Source organism: Anthonomus grandis, chromosome 8 (assembly GCF_022605725.1).
Source record: "Anthonomus grandis grandis chromosome 8, icAntGran1.3, whole genome shotgun sequence".
Classification (NCBI taxonomy): domain Eukaryota; kingdom Metazoa; phylum Arthropoda; class Insecta; order Coleoptera; family Curculionidae; genus Anthonomus; species Anthonomus grandis.
Genome location: NC_065553.1, coordinates 34,605,612 through 34,623,069, shown reverse-complemented (window position 1 = coordinate 34,623,069; position 17,458 = coordinate 34,605,612). Strand labels below are relative to the sequence as shown.

Sequence of the window (17,458 nt, the reverse complement as noted above, 5' to 3'; positions counted from 1 at the left end):
CATTACCCTTAATTTCTTCACATTACTGTAGAAGCACAACAAAGAGGGAATATCTCCCTACAGGATTATCTGAAAATAGAATATATTTAGATTATAAAGATTATTGTGCAGAGCTTGGAGTAGTACCAGAAAAAGCTAGCTTTTATAAGCATATTTTTACCTCGGAGTTCAATACTGGTTTCCATCGGCCTAAAAAAGATCAATGTGATTATTGTGCCGAGTTTAAAAACAAAAATGATGAGGAAAAGATAAAAATGCAAGACAGTATGGATGCACACTTGGCCCGAAAAACAGAGGCTAGAGAAGCAAAACAAATCGACAAAAATCGTGCAAAACTTGACAAGAGTTTTTTGTGTTTTGCCGTAGATGGAGAAAATTCTTTTAACGCCTTCATTACAAGTAGGAAAGTTATACTATACCCAAAAACTAAAGACATTTAACTTTACCGTATATAATTTGGGGACTGCACAAGCTGAAAATTTTATGTGGCATGAGGGGGTTGGCACCAAAGGTTCGTCAGAGATCGCAACCTGTTTGTGGAAACTTTTAAATGGCTTTAGCCCTGAAGTAAAAGAAGTTACATTCTATGCTGACACAGCATCGGGACAAAACCGTAACTGCATTAATGCTGCCATGTTTTTACGAGCTGTACATTTGCTTCCGATTGAAATTATTAACCAAAAATTTATGGAGTCAGGACACTCTGAAATGGAATGTGACAGCGTTCATTCTGCCATTGAAAACCGTGGTAATAAAATCGATATTTACACCCCAGAGGGTTGGTACACAGTAGCTCGAACTGCAAAAACTAAGCAACCATTTTACAATGTTACTGAAATGAACTATTCAGATTTCTTAAATTTTAAATCTTTTTTCAAATCCGCAATATTAAACAAAAAAAAATGTACAGATGGAAGTAATTTCAATTGGTTAAAAATAAAATGGATTCAATATAGGAAAGAAGAACCTAACAAAATTTTCTTTAAAAAACGTCTTGATGATTCTGAATTTCGTTCCATTGAAGTTAAAAAGGCATCTTTAAGAAATGGCGTATCTTCCCTAAATGCAGTTATACCTAATTTGTATACAACTAGTATACCAATTGAAAAACGAAAATTAACGGGCTTGCGTAAGTTATGCGAATCTGACTCCATAAAGTCTGCTTATCACGGATTTTATGAGGGACTAAGAACCACTGATGAGGATCAAGTTGAATCCGAGAACGACGAAAACTGACAGTTTAAATAAAATTTATTTTTAAACATTTTGTATTAGTAATATTAATAATAAAAAGTTAAAAAAAACTGCTGAGTTTTATTATTATTTTATAACATTATTATTGTTACATCTTTTCACATCTTAAAATATTCCGGCAAAACAACTAGCTCTGTGGTAGTGAAAGGGGCTAAGCCACATAAAACCTAAAATATTGTTTATAATTTCAAAATAAAAATATCCACACAACAAGTATGACACCTAATTACAAATATCAAAAAATTGTTATGATTTGACCTTTTTTTAATATTCTAGAAAAGAATATATAAGTTTTTTGGAAACAAACTTTTTTGAAAGCGCGCTAGCTCCAGTTTTACTTTATGTGGGTTAGGACAGTTCACAACCAAAGCGACGATAAGTTAAGCCTATAATATGGGAAAATAAAAAACTTATACGTTGTTTATCCTTTTTTAACAAAAAAGTAACATTTCTATGGGTTAATTTAAGGCTCATACTGGTATTAAAGGTAATGAGCTACTAGATTTGTTAGCCAAAAATAGTATTGCCGTCGGCAACTACATACCTGATCTTCTTTGTCTCACTAATATAAACGCAATAATACAAATGTAGGAAATATATATGTTAAGTAGGATGATATTTGGGAAAATGTTTGCAAGGAATCTCCAAGAAGTTATTGCAAATTAGTTCCAAAAATACCTTTTGTATACTGGCATAGTGATGATGTGTTGCACTGATTCCTCCGGACTAGCATCGAGGCTCTTGCCGGTCTTATGTTAATGCTTTGCTTGCTATTTAGGCGCCTATCTTTTTATTCTGGGTCGCATCCATGTGCATCGGAGTTGTTGATGACCCGGGTGCGTATTTACATCCTATACTACAGCACAGAACACCATAGAACTCGGCGGCTTTGCACTGCAGTATAATATGTAGTTGAGAAATGCGCTTATTTATCACTACATACTATACTACGCTACAGAGCATTAGAAAGAAAAATGTTTTTGCGATTTGTTTGGTGCTGTAAAATTGGTAGTAACACATTTAATTATTGTGTAATTATTTATGTTGTTATTATTATTGAATTTTGTTTTTGTTGCTGGCGATTTCGATATACAAGATAAAGGATGTTTAAATATTTAATGAATATGATGCGACTGGAATATTTGAAAACAAATACCTGTGTTGTAAAAACGTTGTAAAGGTGTGTTGTATTTTAAAAATTTCAATAGTGGGTTCTGGGCTTTTAAAGGTACGTAAATACAACTTTTAAATACGTACGCGTAAAACATAAATTCTTTAGTTCCTAAATTTGGTTTAATTTTAAAATATGGGTTTTGCTTTAGTATGTACAGATTTATATTTTGTATCATTAATCTGCTTGCATGGATAATACAAGGGAATAAACTTTTCTAAAATAGCGAAAAAATGCCCTTATGTTGGTAAAAATTTTCAGCGTAGCCACACGTTGAACCACAAAAGTTGATTTATATTATTCTGCAATTCATATGAATTAAGAACTAAATTAAAGACTCCTTCAGTGGTTAAGCTTGACTACGTTAAGTATTATTCTAAAGTTTGCTTTAAAATTTTTTGCAAGCTGTTTAGAATTAGGTGTAACAAGTAAGGATACGACTGTAAGAGATTATTTTATTAGATTAATTTTAATAGAAAAATAAAACAGATTTATAGGTATTAACAAATATTTATTAAAAATAAGCACAGGTACTTAACGTAAAATAAAAATAAAATATCTTAGTCTACCAAACTTTATGTTAATATCCTTACTTATTATCTAATTACCTTAATAAATAATTTACCTTATTATCTAATTAGTTGTATTAGTATCTAAATTAGTAATTTTATTATAGTTAGTTAACCTAAAAGAAACTTTTTAATGAGATTTGGTGTTTTGGCGATTGCAGTCCACAGCTTGGTTAAGTGACCTTGGAACCTTACGTCTTCGGATGATTTTTTAATTTTTTGCTGGCCTTCCTGCCTGAATTCGATCTTCTACTTGTGGACGTAAGCTGTATTTTAATTATTTTTCCATGATGAATATTCTTCATTCTACTAAACAGATTTAGCAGCTCCGATGAGGTTTTTATTTTTTCTAATGTTTTGTTCAGTTTCATATATTTGTTGCTTCAGGAGTCGAGTCTCTTTTAACCATATGTACGAGATTTGAAAAATTTTGACTTAATTGTTCTACCGCAACTTCTTTTCTCTTAAATAGATCATCTGGATGTGATCCAGATATGAAGGCAAATTTTGAACCATATCTTGTTGAAAAAATGTAAGTGTGTCATCTTTTTCTTCACTGTTATTTTCATTTGTGTGTGATGGATATTTCTAACATCACTTCTATGTTAGAAATATCATATTATTTCTTATTATTCATATTAATTCTATATTTCTATAAACGAATGGATGTTTCTAACATAGAAGTGATGTTAGAAATATCCATCCGTTAAGGCTCCAAGGTCACTAAATTAGCTTATGCCCTACAATCGTCAAAACGCAATATATCACTAAATATTTCAATTTTTTTAAAGATCATATCTTTTATTTTTTTTATAAAATAGATCTAATAAAATATTGAATGATTTCTTACTGATTAATAGTCGTGTTCATATAAACTCCTTAAGTTTAGTAATATTGTCTATAGATAGGTAATATGTCCAATCTATGGTAGACAATATTAGGTAGTTGAGAAAAATAAAAAGAAAATAAATAATAACCTGTATATTCCTATACATTCTATCTCATTAACACACAAGAATATGCCTCTAATTCTACCATTTCTAATCCGCAAAGCTTTCAAGTTTTGCTTTCATATTTTAAGCAAAAGTAGTTCCTTTCTTTTTATTCATTAGGCTTTTTAAATTTGAAATCTAAACTAAATAGGTAGCACTTTATTAAAATCTACCAATTTATATGTACTCATTTAGCTAAAAATATACATATACATAAAAATTAAAAACCTAACTAAGAAATAAAGCACTATCGAAATTCTAAAACCCAAAATACAACACACCTTCACAACATTGTTTTTAAATTTTAAAGTACCATTAATGTATTCATTAAATATTTTAACACGTCTCATCTTCTAAATTAAAATCACCAACAAAAATGAAACAAAAACCAATAATAATAATAACGTAAATAATGACACATTTATTCACTACCAATTTTACAGCACCAAAAAATCACATAAAAACATTCTTCTTTCTAATGCTCTGTAGCGTAGTACAGTATGTAGTGATAAATAAGCGCATTTCTCAACTACATATTATACTGCGGTGCAGAGCCGCCGAGTTCTATGGTGCTCTGTGCTGTAGTATAGTATGTAAATACGCAGCCCGGGTCGACAGGATTGACTACGCGGGATTTTGGGTGATCTTATATTTATATGGTAGGAGGTAGGCTGCCATTGGTCACGAGTCCAACAGCAGTTTCCGCCCCCCCTCCCCCCCCCAGAACGATCTTGATGTGGTCGTTTAGAAGCGGTCGGATTGGGATGACCTTGAGTACGGTTTGGTTTGGATTTACAAACGGAGCGTATTTTGTTGTTTGCTTTATTTATTTATGCCCGGTTTTCACTCATGTCACAGAGCGGTCCCTCAATTACAGTGTTTGGTTTAAAAACTCGCTGTTCAGGGCTTGTTTTCGTGCCGTTTTAGTAAAAGACAAAATATGTTTTGGATCTCAGGATGGTCCATGCTTTGAGACTTTCCTTGTCGAAAATTAAAATAGTAAAAAAAAATTAGTTAGCCCCTAGGAGTAGCTTTAGTGTTGGGTTATCGTTTAAAGTGCTTAGTTTAGTTATTAAATTGTCGATTTTTTTTATTTATCTCCTCTTCAGGCAGACTTAGTAGAAAAAGTATGTTATTGTTTTTTATGCTGTTTAGATTTTTTGTGTTCCTATTAGGCAATCCGTTTGACAGACCTGAGGTGCCCGCCCCCAATATGTCCGCCATAGGCTCCGCCCCCTTAATATTTTGGTTCCTGTTGAGAGATTTCTTTGCTATATCTGCAAAAGTGCCTGTATCTCTTTTGGTTTTTATGAAATTTGGATTTTTGGGGTACCGCCAGAAGTTAGCTGGGTGCTCTCCATCGCAACTGCAACACCTCGCCGGTGTTGTTTTGTCTTTTTGACATTCTGTATAGAAATGGTCTCCTTTACACTTATGACAACGCGGCTTGACGTTGCAATTGCTCATGGAGTGCCCAAACTCTTGGCACTTATGGCACTGCCCCATTTGTCTTACGTTGTCTATGGTGAATAACTTTAATCTCTCAACACGCACTCTGACACTAAGGAGAGTTTCAACCTTGAAAATATCGTCTTGCTCTTTAGAAACAAGAAATCTTATTAAATCCGTCTGCCTTTTACGCTCCGGCCCCGTCCTAAACCAGGAAAGTTCTTCGGGTGTGAAACCCATTTGGACCAATTCATCATTGATCTCATTAAGATTGAAAGTTGTGGTCGAACCCCCTGAGGACCACGTTTAACTTTCTATCCTTCTCAAGGAAGAAGGAATGGTACTCAATGCCTCCCTCCTTGAGGAGTTTAGTGAGACTTCTGTGATCTTGAGGGGTGACAGGAAAGACTGCCAACCCCAACCTTTCTTTTTGAATTTTTGAAAATTTGTTTTGGTGTCCCTAATAACAACCTTCGGTACTTTAGAAAGGGTGGGTTCGGCACTCCTTCTCTTCCCTGCAATTGAGAGCCCGCTCAGTGGCATATAGAGTGGGTTTTTTGAGTCTTTGTTGGCATTTTCTTTGTGTCTCCCTGCCACACCCAAAGTGGATGGAATATCGCTTTCATGTGTGTCCTCCCGGTCAGAGCCAGTTATTTCGTCACCCTGTGGAGGCGACGAAACACCTGCCTCTTCCCTAGGGCGCTTTCTTGGTTGTTCTGCGTTATTTTTATTAGAAATGCGATCCTCCATTGCCCTCAGGTTCGCAGTGAGATTTTTATTGTTTTCAATTCGCGATTCGTTCTCTTTGGTCATCCCTTCCAGCTTTCGGGGTCAGAACAGAGATTTGACTTTTGAAATATTAATTTTCAGAGATAATTATATTTATTTGCTCTTCAAACGATGCAATTTTGTTATTTAGTTCAACTATTTTCAGATCTCTATCCTAAACCTCCTGCTGGAGTTCCCTATTCCGCTTCTCCACGAACCTTACCTTCTCGCGCTGGAGAGGCAGATCCACTACTGAACCCGATCCCCTTGACATGCCCGGGTCAGGATTGGTTTTTGAGGATGGTTTAGCGGTTCTAGTGCTTTTAGGATCAACTTTATCATGGGAAATGGGTTTCTTGAATCTTAATGATAAGGATGAGGATGAGCCCTCCGATGACTTACCTCGATCGTTTTTTTGTCTGCTGTCGTCGCTTTCGGTGGAGAAATCAGTGAGATACCCGTCCGATGTATCCATTTTCTCCTTTTCGTGGGACATTCTTTTGTTTGGCCCCCCTCCGACTATGGGGGGCGATTTTGTGTTGTTCTCCGCCGTGAGATGTTTGTTGAATTGTTAGTAAAACAAAGAGAAGCCTTTATTTATTTATTAATTGTTGATTGAGGACGGAAAAATTAGCTTATGAATGCAGTTCTATGTTGTCTGGTCAACTGCCAACTAACTGCCTACTGGCATAGTGAACTAAACGTGCCAAGACGTTTTAAGACAACTATAATTCGTATGAAATTTGGACATGCTTGCTACCCAGTACACATCAACAAAATTAAAGTAATATCTACTGACCTGTGCACAAATTGTAATGTTACTAAATCACATATTTTTTGAATGTAAAAAATATACTCAAGAAATTAAGATGCTGGTGGTTAATTTATGCGCGGAATTTAAAGTGGCTAGTCCATTTAATATTATGCATTTATTAGCATTAGAAAATGTAAAAATATTTAATTATCCAATTACCTTCCTTAGAAGTATAAGACTTAGTGTTTAGTTTATATTTTTAATTAGAATAATTATCCTAGTTCCAAGTCTCATTCCCTTATGTTTCCGTGGTCAATATCCCTTATATTGTATTAAGTCGCCCTCACAGATCCCATCGGCGTGAAGTGTGTCTCATGCCCGTATGCACCGTTTTAAAACCTAAACGTACTTAGCTAATTGAGATTACATTAATCTTCTTTATTTATGATGCATCGTACGGGAATTATCTAATCTGGATTTATGATATGGCAACACTGTTAGCATTCAAAAAAAAAAAGCATATCAGATGGATTTATGAGATTTTGAGGTTACAAAAAGAAAATAAAAGTTGATATTATAAACAAAAAAAAACTTATTATTATAACTGTAACATAAGTTGTAGTAAAAATTAAGTGATTTTGTCAATTTTTTTGCTTATAATGGCAGAAAAAAAGGTGGCAAGAATCCCCAACTTTTCACCCGCGGAGAAAGAATCTTTAATGAACATTGTCATGAAATACGCTTCAGTCTTTGAAGATAAAAGAACCAATAGAACTAGCATTGAAGAGAAAGCTGAAATATGGAAAAAAATTGAATTGAGTTTAACAATTCAACGCCTGTTCTGGCATTTAGAAGTCACGACCAACTCAAAAGGTTGTATGGCAATAAAAAAAAGGATATTAGGAAAAAATTGGCAGAACACAAGAAGGAGATTTATTTAACTGGAGGGGGACCTGCATCCCCTGACATAGTTCTCAATAGAGTAGACAATCTATTGTTACAAGTTCTAAATAAAAAATCTGTTAAAGGGTTTAGTTCTGAATTTGATTCTGACAAGTATTTTAACCAGGATGACAGCTTGACAATAACACAAAAAGGAAATTTTGAACCAATTCCCAAGAAAAAGAAGACTGACATTCAGGACACATCTAATAATGTTGAAGATGTTAACATTTTTGAATTTGTTCCAACAGATGTTACTGACAATGGCAATAAGGTAAGAACAATATATCTTTAGGCATAACAAATAGTTTAATTAAAAAGATTTTAGGCTATAATACCTGAGTCAATCTGTTATAATCAAAGTACTAGGTGTCCTCCAGCAGTACTACAAAAACCTATTAATTCAAAACTCATACCTCATAGAGAAACTAGTGAAGCTACTACCAGTAGTACAATAGTGAGCACTCCTGGAAATGAAAGAAGAAAAAATAAAATCACTCAATCAAATAGAAGAAGACCCGTTGTAGGCCTGCATGCTTTAACATCATCTGATGTCAGTGAAAAGTATAATATCTTATTGGACAGAAGATTAGTTTTAATAGAAAAACAAATTGAACAGGCAATTGAGGCCAAACAATTTGCTCAAGAGGAACATAAACAAAAAATTATAAATTTAAAGTTAGAAGAAGATAATTTGAGCTTGCAAAAGCAAGAAAAGCTACTGAAAATAGAGCTATTAAAGACAGAAATTACATATAAACAATCACTGTTTAATACAGTGATTTCAACCATCTAAATATTTTTGGACTTGTTTTAGCAAAATTTAATATTTACCAAAAATGGTTAGTTTTATGTTTATTTGGATATTTATTTCTTATGATCTCACTAATTATATATCATTAATATTAGGGTTTTGCAAAAGTACAAGTTTAATAAAGTTAAGCAAGTTTAATCCTATAGTATAAGTGTAATTTTGGTTATTAACTTATTTGATTTTTGAACTATAAAATTTGTTGGGAAATATTCTAATAAAAAATCTTTATATATTTTTTGTTTTATTATAGACTAAATTATTTTTTAATGCCCAAAGATGTATAAAATAATGTTCAATTAAATGTCTGCGTTGGTCAAAAGCATTACGGCTTTCTGGGTTTCTTCTTTCAATGACATCAGGAATATTTCCAAGCTCAATTAAATAATTAAGCTCATCTGCATTTATATTTTCTGCTAAAGGTGGTTCATCTTCATTGTTTTCTTTTGCAACATTATGCAATATTCCAGTGGCCACTATTATGTCACTGGCTAATTCTGGCTTGTATCGCAATCCATAAGCCAAAATAGGAAACCTCCTTTTCCAAACACCAAACAATCTTTCTATAGTATTGCGTGTCCTAATATGAGCCTCATTGTATAACTCCTCTGCATGGTTTGAGGGATTTAACAAGGGTACTAACAGGTAATTGCGGTTAGCATATCCATTATCACCTAAAATTATCAACCAATATATAAGTATGTATTACAACAATTCAAGTCGTACATAGAGTACTAGAAATGAAATTATAAAGTAATATTAACCAGTAATTTTAAATTTATATAATGGAAAGATGTTTTATAACTGTTATACCTGCCTAGTAAAACAGAATCTTGGAATTCTTGTCCCTCAAATCTTGCACGTATCCTGCTATTATTAAAAACAGTTAAATCATGTGCAGAACCAGGCCATCTTGCCACAATATCTTGAATTTTTAGCTGTGAATCCCCAACAACCTGGGTGTTAATAGAAAAATATCCCTTTCTATTCCTAAATACCTCGGCATCATCTCCTCCTAAAATCATGATTTATTATCATTTCGAGACTATAAAGGTATTAACAAGGATGAAGTTAAAAAATAAAAGGCACTCCTTACCAGGCGACTGAATTCTAATGTAAGTACCATCGACACAACCAATCCCCTTAGGAAACCTGGAAATATTGTAAAAGTCTGTTGAAATTCTTAACTTTTCATGCTCATTTTGTGGCATTCTCATGTGATGTGGCCTTGTGAGGCAAATTGCTCTTGTAACCCTCCTGAAAGTCCTTGAAACTGTTGTTTGATGACATCCAATAAAATCTGATATTGCCGTTTGATGGTTGCCACAAGAATACAATCGTAATGTTGTTAGCAACTGATTTATTGGTGTTAAACTATTGTTGCTACAAGAGAAACAAATTATAGTCATAAGAACACTTTGAAGCATTTCTGGGACAATTTTTTTTATCTAAACAACTTACAGGTCATTGTTGTACTCAATGTGATCTTCAATTTCTTTTAAAAAGTTTAAAACAGTCTGTTTAGTTAAGCGAAATCGACGAAAAAATAAAAAATTGTCCATGCTGTCGAAATATTCACTTCTTTCATAGTTTCGTCGGGGAAAACCGAAATTGATAATATCCAGCATTTCTTGGTCATCATCCACAAACAGTTCATCTTCTAAATCCATTTTAAAAAAGTGATATGGGTAGACAGTAAACTAAAAGGACATGCGGTATGCCACCAATTTTATTAACAATATTTTCAATTCAAGCAAACTGAGAACAAACCAGGAAACCACAACAAAACATAAGTTAGGTTAGAAAACCAATTAATCGCGGGACTAAACCTTCCTCTTCCATGGATCTTGTAATCGAAAGCTTAAACGATTCTTTTCATACGGTGCATCACAAATTTTTGAACTAAGCGAGCTTAAACCCATAATCCAGATTAAGTATATACGGTGCATACGGGCGTCAATGTCTTAAATGTCTTAGGATACCATAATGTAGCAAAGAACTGTCCTATATATTATATATAAAATAGATATATGAAAATAAAATATATTTGATATTAAAAATAAGCTTAAAATAAAAAAAGCATAATATGCATAAAAAATAAAGATTATTTTTTAATTTAACTATCAGAGTAGTTAGAAATATGCGATATGTAATATTGGCAAATCAAATAAAATATAAAAATTGTAACTGGCTGCATGGTTAAATGCCACAACCACCAAAAAAAAAGCTGAAATTCGATTTACACTTAAATAAGAATATGCTGTTAAAGAGACTTATGACTTATGAAGAGGTTAAAAGCTCGATAATTTAATTTTCCATTGACCTTCATATACAGACTTTCAAATACCATTAAATTATGTAAATTACGTAACTAAAACTTGTAGTAGCATGTGATAAAAATAGAACAAAGTAATAAGTAAAGGAACTAATTAAATTATAAAACTTTAAGCATATTCCAAGGTATTTCTATGCATCTCGGAAGTTCGTTGCCTTATAAACAAAGTATGCCGCGAAGAGTCAGGATAGTGGAAAATTTCAGAATTGAGTTGCCGAAGGTGTTTCCGAGGGCACCACTTAAGAGTTTGGTCGGGTCGACTTAATCCCGAACGGGAAGTTGTCCCGAGCGGTTTGTTAATTAAATTTTATAGCAAGGGATTAGTGAGTTATTTTATATGGTTTTATTATTCATTAACTTTATTTTTCTTAAAGAACCCATACAAAATATAAGGAAAAAAATAGTCATTTACCTAGTCATTTGGGCAAAAACATGATCTTAACTTTTTGAGCGCTGTCACAGTGTATTAAATTCGTCCATGTTCAAAGAACCTAAAATTGCAAACATTATATACCTAAATCTACGCACCACTAAACCGAGTTTACATACTCAAAAACATGATTAAGCATATAAAACAGAAATAAATATATACGTTACAGTTGGTTATTACTCCGAAAGGTAAGTCTTAATATCATAGAAACCCTTCAAAGCTAAAAAAACTTTCAATTTCTTTTTAACTGTTGACAAACTATTGCAATTTTTTATGTCCTTTGGTAATTTGTTAAAAACTTTTAGAGATTTTTTCAAGATAAAATTTTGTGAAAGAGTTAATTCATTTCTTAGTCTAGTTGAATAATTATGAAAATACCATTTGTGTAAGATGTAAGTTTTTTTTTTCCTTTGAAAAAATATTAAACTAGACTAAACACTTCGTCCCATTTCTTTTAACGCCGCAATAACTATTAGGATTAAGAAAGAATTTATGGACAAGCCATACAAGAGTAATTCGGTACTTGAGGTTCGATCTTATAAACATCCAATCTAAGAGCCCTGAGATCCAAACTTTGCTTAAAAGATCTTTTTAAAACATACTCGACTTTTGAAGTGAAAGTAGCGTGCGTGAATATTATTTGTTTTAAGTGGTTGTGCCTTATTTTGGATTATTTTTATACTGGTGAGTTTTTCTCACGGAGCATATCCAATTTCCATTATTTTTTATTTCCTATTTTTATTGTTTGTTCTATTTTTTTTTAAAATGAGATGTAATGGTGAACCAATGAATGCCAAGTTAATCAAAAGAAAAGAAGTACTAAAAATAGTGAAAGGTTTATGGCCTTAAGAGGGTCTCCAAAAGTTCTTTGATGCCCGGAGGAACTTAATCCCTCTTACCTGAAACGCCCAGAGAAGGAATCCTTCACTATGCTGCTAGCTCAAGCCGATTTGGGTTCTAGCTTCTTTCTCAACCAAATGAACCAAAATTTCTTAGGTAGTAACTACCCAAGAGTTAACGAAATAAATGTCAAAATCAGTATGGCGCCACCAAGTTTTGGATTTTATATAATCCCAAAGGATGCCCAATATTTATCAAAATTTATTTAGGCAAGTTCAAAACGAAACTTGGAAAACAAAATCAAAGTCAAGTCAGTATACACTAGTGTTTCCAAATTACCTATGATATTCTAACCTACTCAACTCAAGTGAAAAACAAAATAACATCAGAAAATAACAATTTATTAAGGTCTTGATTATCACAGAGAATTATATTATGTTACTTTATTTATCTGTAAGAGGAATAATAATTATTTAAGTTGGTAATAAGGAACCACAACATTTAAGTTTCTAATTACAAGAAAAACAAAGTTGTCAACAGATAATATGCCATAAAATTAAATTTTCCAGAATGGTGCACTGTCATTCGTGACCATGCTTATAAGAAATATATCTATAAGAAATATATATAAAAAAAATACACAATCAAAAGTGTGGTTGTCAAAATAAAATAAATTATGTTACACCCAAACCTTTTGGGGAATGAAACTTCAATTCGAATTAAACTAACAATTTACATGGCCCGGTATATCCCGCCACGGACATTAACCTAAGCAAAAAAAAAATGACAACCCTAACTGTTGAAGCTTCCCCAATTAAAATTACCCTTTTATTAGTTTACTCTAATATTTACTAGCTAATCTGAGAAAATTTGACATCTTAGGAGTAGTCTGAAAATAAATAATATAAACCAAGTATAATTATAGACATCTTTCAGCTTGGTCCATATAATCGTGGTAGTCTCAGATACTATTTGCCCAACTGTAGTCTCTCCTCGGCAAAAATAAAGTCCCAATGCAACGAATGTACAACCTGTAGCTAGATACCTGGAAATAAATACAGGGATTTTAAATATTTTAAAATCGATAATTGAAAAAACTTATTTGCTAAAAAATTAGTAATATTCTTTTTATTAAAAAACTTGATACTGCCCTAATTCACTACTCACTTGCACTAACCTACCCATTTTATTTTCTTGTTTCAGTGAATGAATGCAAGGAAAAATGGAGGAACTTGAGGAGCACTTTTGTGAAGAATCTAAAGTCTATATGATGTCTATGATACCGATAATACGGAAGAAGGAGAACGGGATTTAACGGAGGGCTTGTTTAATGATCCTGGAATTACGTCGCCGCCTACGCCTGGACCATTCGCTTCCGTAACTTCAAGTCAATCACCATGGGCAAGTGGGGTGAGCAAACCAACATCAATTATCACAACTGAAACAAGAGGTCCACTTGGCCTGCCCACAAGAAGAAGAAAACCCGTACAAGGTGACGCAGTTGACAAAGCCTTTACATCCTATTTGTCGGCAAAACAAGCTAAGTTATCTATGCCCCCTCCGGTAAAAGATGAAAGAGACAAGAGGGAGGAAGGGATAAAAAATGTTGTAATAAGCCTCGTTCCAGACCTAATGCAGTTTAATGATGCTCAACTGAGGACTTTTAAGAGGAAATCTTTGCTCCTCATAGATGAAATTCTTTCTAGCAATCGTGGTATCTTGCTGCAATCCAACAACCAAGGGCTACCATCCAACAACCTCGACGAAGACTAAACACAGATCCCCAACAATTACCCTCCATCTTCTTTTAATGAGATAACAGGCAATTTTACAAGCTTAAGTCGACTAGAGCAGCCAAGTTTCCAAGAAGACTCTGCACAATCTTCTTCAATGATTTTTCATTCAATGTGAATACTTTTAAGTTACCTTATCTCATGTAATTTATTGCGTTAAACTTAATATTTATTATTATTATTTAGAATTTGATACTTATTTCTACATGTATTTTTTGATTCTTTATTAAAAAGCTTACCTTAATGTTATTAGTATACGTTCTTCTGCGCTGACGCATTCCCTCATATTTGTATCCACCTAATCTATAGCTGGAACAAGTGTTTCTACCAGATGGATATACGACTCCTTTGACATTCTATAAAATGCCAGAAATTTTGCGTCACTTTTTTGCATTTCTCGTGCACCAACAAATAACCGAGTGTGAAAATTTCGTTCAATGTATGGATGTACCCATAATCTGCGTTTTCATCTTCTTTTCATTCGCCGATACCACAAAAACATAACGATGTCTTCCTCATCACTACTGAAACTGCTCATTTTTTAATAGATAACACGTCAGAAGATACAAGAAGAAGGAAAAAAAGGTTCCTTCTAGGTTGAAAGACGCAAATCTAAAAAAGAAAAACTAAAAATCTAAAAACTAAAGAGAAATGACCCGTGTGCGGATGGCAGACGCATCCGATGCATGGATCGTACGAACGAACATTTTGTGTAGGAGATTACAATCGCGTCGACCACATCGCTGATCGACTCGTGTGTGGACGGCCTTAATTACCATTAAATCGAGGTGCGATTCTAATCTTCTGTGCCTAAATGTCTCAAAAACTAAAGTCTTATCATATAAAACTACTATTCAACCCTTTGTACTTAACAACACCAGTTTGGACGTTGTAGAATCTGTGAAGTTCTTGGCACTTAATGTTGACTACTCCCTAAACTGGGACTTGCATATTGATGCCTTATACAAAAAATTAAGTTCAGCATGTTTTGCCTTAAGATCAGTTTCCAGGGAATTAAGTTTTCAAACATCAAGAACAGTTTATTATGCCCTTTTTGAGTCACATCTACGTTACGCCCTTCCATTCTGGGGCACATGCGGTGTGACTCAATTTGAGCGCATCTTTAAACTCCATAAGAGAGCAGTTCGGTATCTGCTTGGACTTAATAGCAGAGCTCACTGTCAAGAAATCTTTAAAAAATACAAGATACTTACTTTTCCCGCTTTATTCATATTGGAATCTATTTGCTTAATACGCAAACATAAGTCAGAAATGCCAAGTAGGCTGTCTCACAATTATTCACTTCGCATCTCAGTGCATGATCTTTATCTGCAAACCCCTCGGTCCGAGTTAGTAAAAAGTTCTATTCTATACAGAGCCAAAAAGATGCATAATCATTTGCCTTTGGAAATTAAATCAATTACTTCTTTTCCTCGATTTCATAATGCTTTGAAGGCATACTTTCTGGAAAAAACCACGCAGTGGTTGTACGCAGTGGAGGAATTTTTTCTAGGATAACTTTTTCGGTATCACACAAACACTGGCTCTTTTTATATCTTAAAATAGAGAATATATTAGTTTTTTTTTCTTTAGTAAATGAATTGCACTTTCATTTTGTATTTAATTAATTTACTGTTATTGACTATTGTGTTTATTTTTATTGACATTTTATACATCATGATGTATATTGACCAGGTACATTGTTTTTGTACAGTTTTGCATGTATTTATTTTGTTTGTATATTTACTTTTATTTTTATTTTGTGTGTTTTGTTCTGTTTTTATATGTTTTTTTTATTAGCTTTGTCTACAAAATTTTGTAATTTTTTGACAATAAAGCATATGATGATAAATAGTATTAAATTGACTTAGAAAGCGCACTGAAAAAAAAATATCAGGTCTTGTCATCACTGACAAGTACATAAGACTTCCTACCAATCTCTGGTATGGAACCTGCACCCTATCAAAACTACCTTCGACAGCCTCATCGAGGTTAACTTTCAATTCCATAGGGGTCTGGACTGTTTTGACATCCAACATATTAAACCTATTCAATAATTAAAGTATATACTTTCTTTGATTTAAAGTTAAAACACGATTTTTAATATCGTAATCAACTTGCATGCCCAAAACATTCCTTGATCCTCCCAAGATCTTTAATCTTAAACCTTGACCCTAATTCTGTTTTTATCCTGCTAATTTCCTCTACACTGTTAAAAAAAAAATCATCCACAAACAATGTTATAGCAGTTAAAAACTAATTTTCTTTCTTAATATAAAGACAGGGTTCATGCTTGGACCTATCATATCCCAATTCCAACATCACATTATTGACTTTATCGTTCCAAGCCCTTTATGCTTGTTTTAAACCATAGATGGCTTTTTTTTAACCGAAAACACTTACTTGGGTTATCATTGGCACCTGCATACCCTTCTGGCATTTGCATAAACACATTTTCCTTCAAATGCCTATTTAGGAATGCGGTTTTTACATCAAGATGTTCTATGTCTAAGCCTAACTTAAGTGACAATCCAAATAATAATCTTAATGTAGAATAGCGCATAACAGGTGAGAAGGTTTAGTCATAGTCAATGCCTGGTCTTTGAGAACACCCTTTAGCCACTAATCTGGCACAATATTTAACCTCACCCTCACAATTAATTTTCTTTTTAAATATCCACTTATTTTTCACTACCGAACTATCAGCAGGCCACTTCGATATTTTCCAGGCTTCATTCTCCTCAAAGCTTTGGATTTTATTTTGCATGGCCTCTTTCCACATCTTTGCATCTGACCTGGTGATAGCCTCCTCCACTGTAGCCGGATCTTTAAGTCCCTGCTCTTCAACACACAGGTATGGAACATAATCTTCAAACACCTTGGGTTTGGGTTGCCTCTTTGAAGACCATGGCTCTGAAACCCTCTGCCCGACCATCTTACTTGTAGGAACATAATCCGTGTCACTGTCCTTCGAGCTGTCCCTGCTGCCACCTTCATAGTCTTCAAAACTCTTGACTTGTCCTGCACACTGGTGTCTGAGGAATATTCATTAGTGCCTGAAGCCTCACCTGCCCCCACTGAAGTAGATTCTTCTTCTGGAACAATACACTCTTGTATGTTGACTTGAACTGTGTTCTGAGTGTCTTTTATTATTTGCACATCTCGTCGAATAACCACACTATTGGTCTCAGGGTCAAACAACCTATACCCTTTGCTCTCTTTACTATATCCCACAAGTATGGTCTTTTTAGCCTTTTTATCCCACTTTATGAATATAAGTCATCACAGTGCTACCAAAAATACGTAAATGCTTAATATCTGGCTTACGGTTGAACCACACTTCATATGGA

General features: G+C 33.6%; 2 protein-coding genes across 3 annotated transcripts in view; one reads left to right on the top strand and one right to left on the bottom strand.

Annotated features, from left to right (window-relative positions):
- Positions 1-17,458, top strand: part of LOC126739056 (uncharacterized) — a 782,471-nt gene that overhangs the window by 331,324 nt on the left and 433,689 nt on the right. The window lies entirely within an intron of this gene.
- LOC126739130 (putative nuclease HARBI1) lies at positions 58-10,478 on the bottom strand. The gene is made up of 6 exons (XM_050444656.1): positions 10,172-10,478; positions 9,807-10,093; positions 9,528-9,725; positions 9,040-9,384; positions 161-189; positions 58-69 (listed from the first exon to the last, which is right to left on the bottom strand). Exons 1-6 carry the CDS (start codon positions 10,378-10,380, stop codon positions 58-60), a joined length of 1,080 nt encoding a protein of 359 aa, XP_050300613.1. The 5' UTR covers positions 10,381-10,478.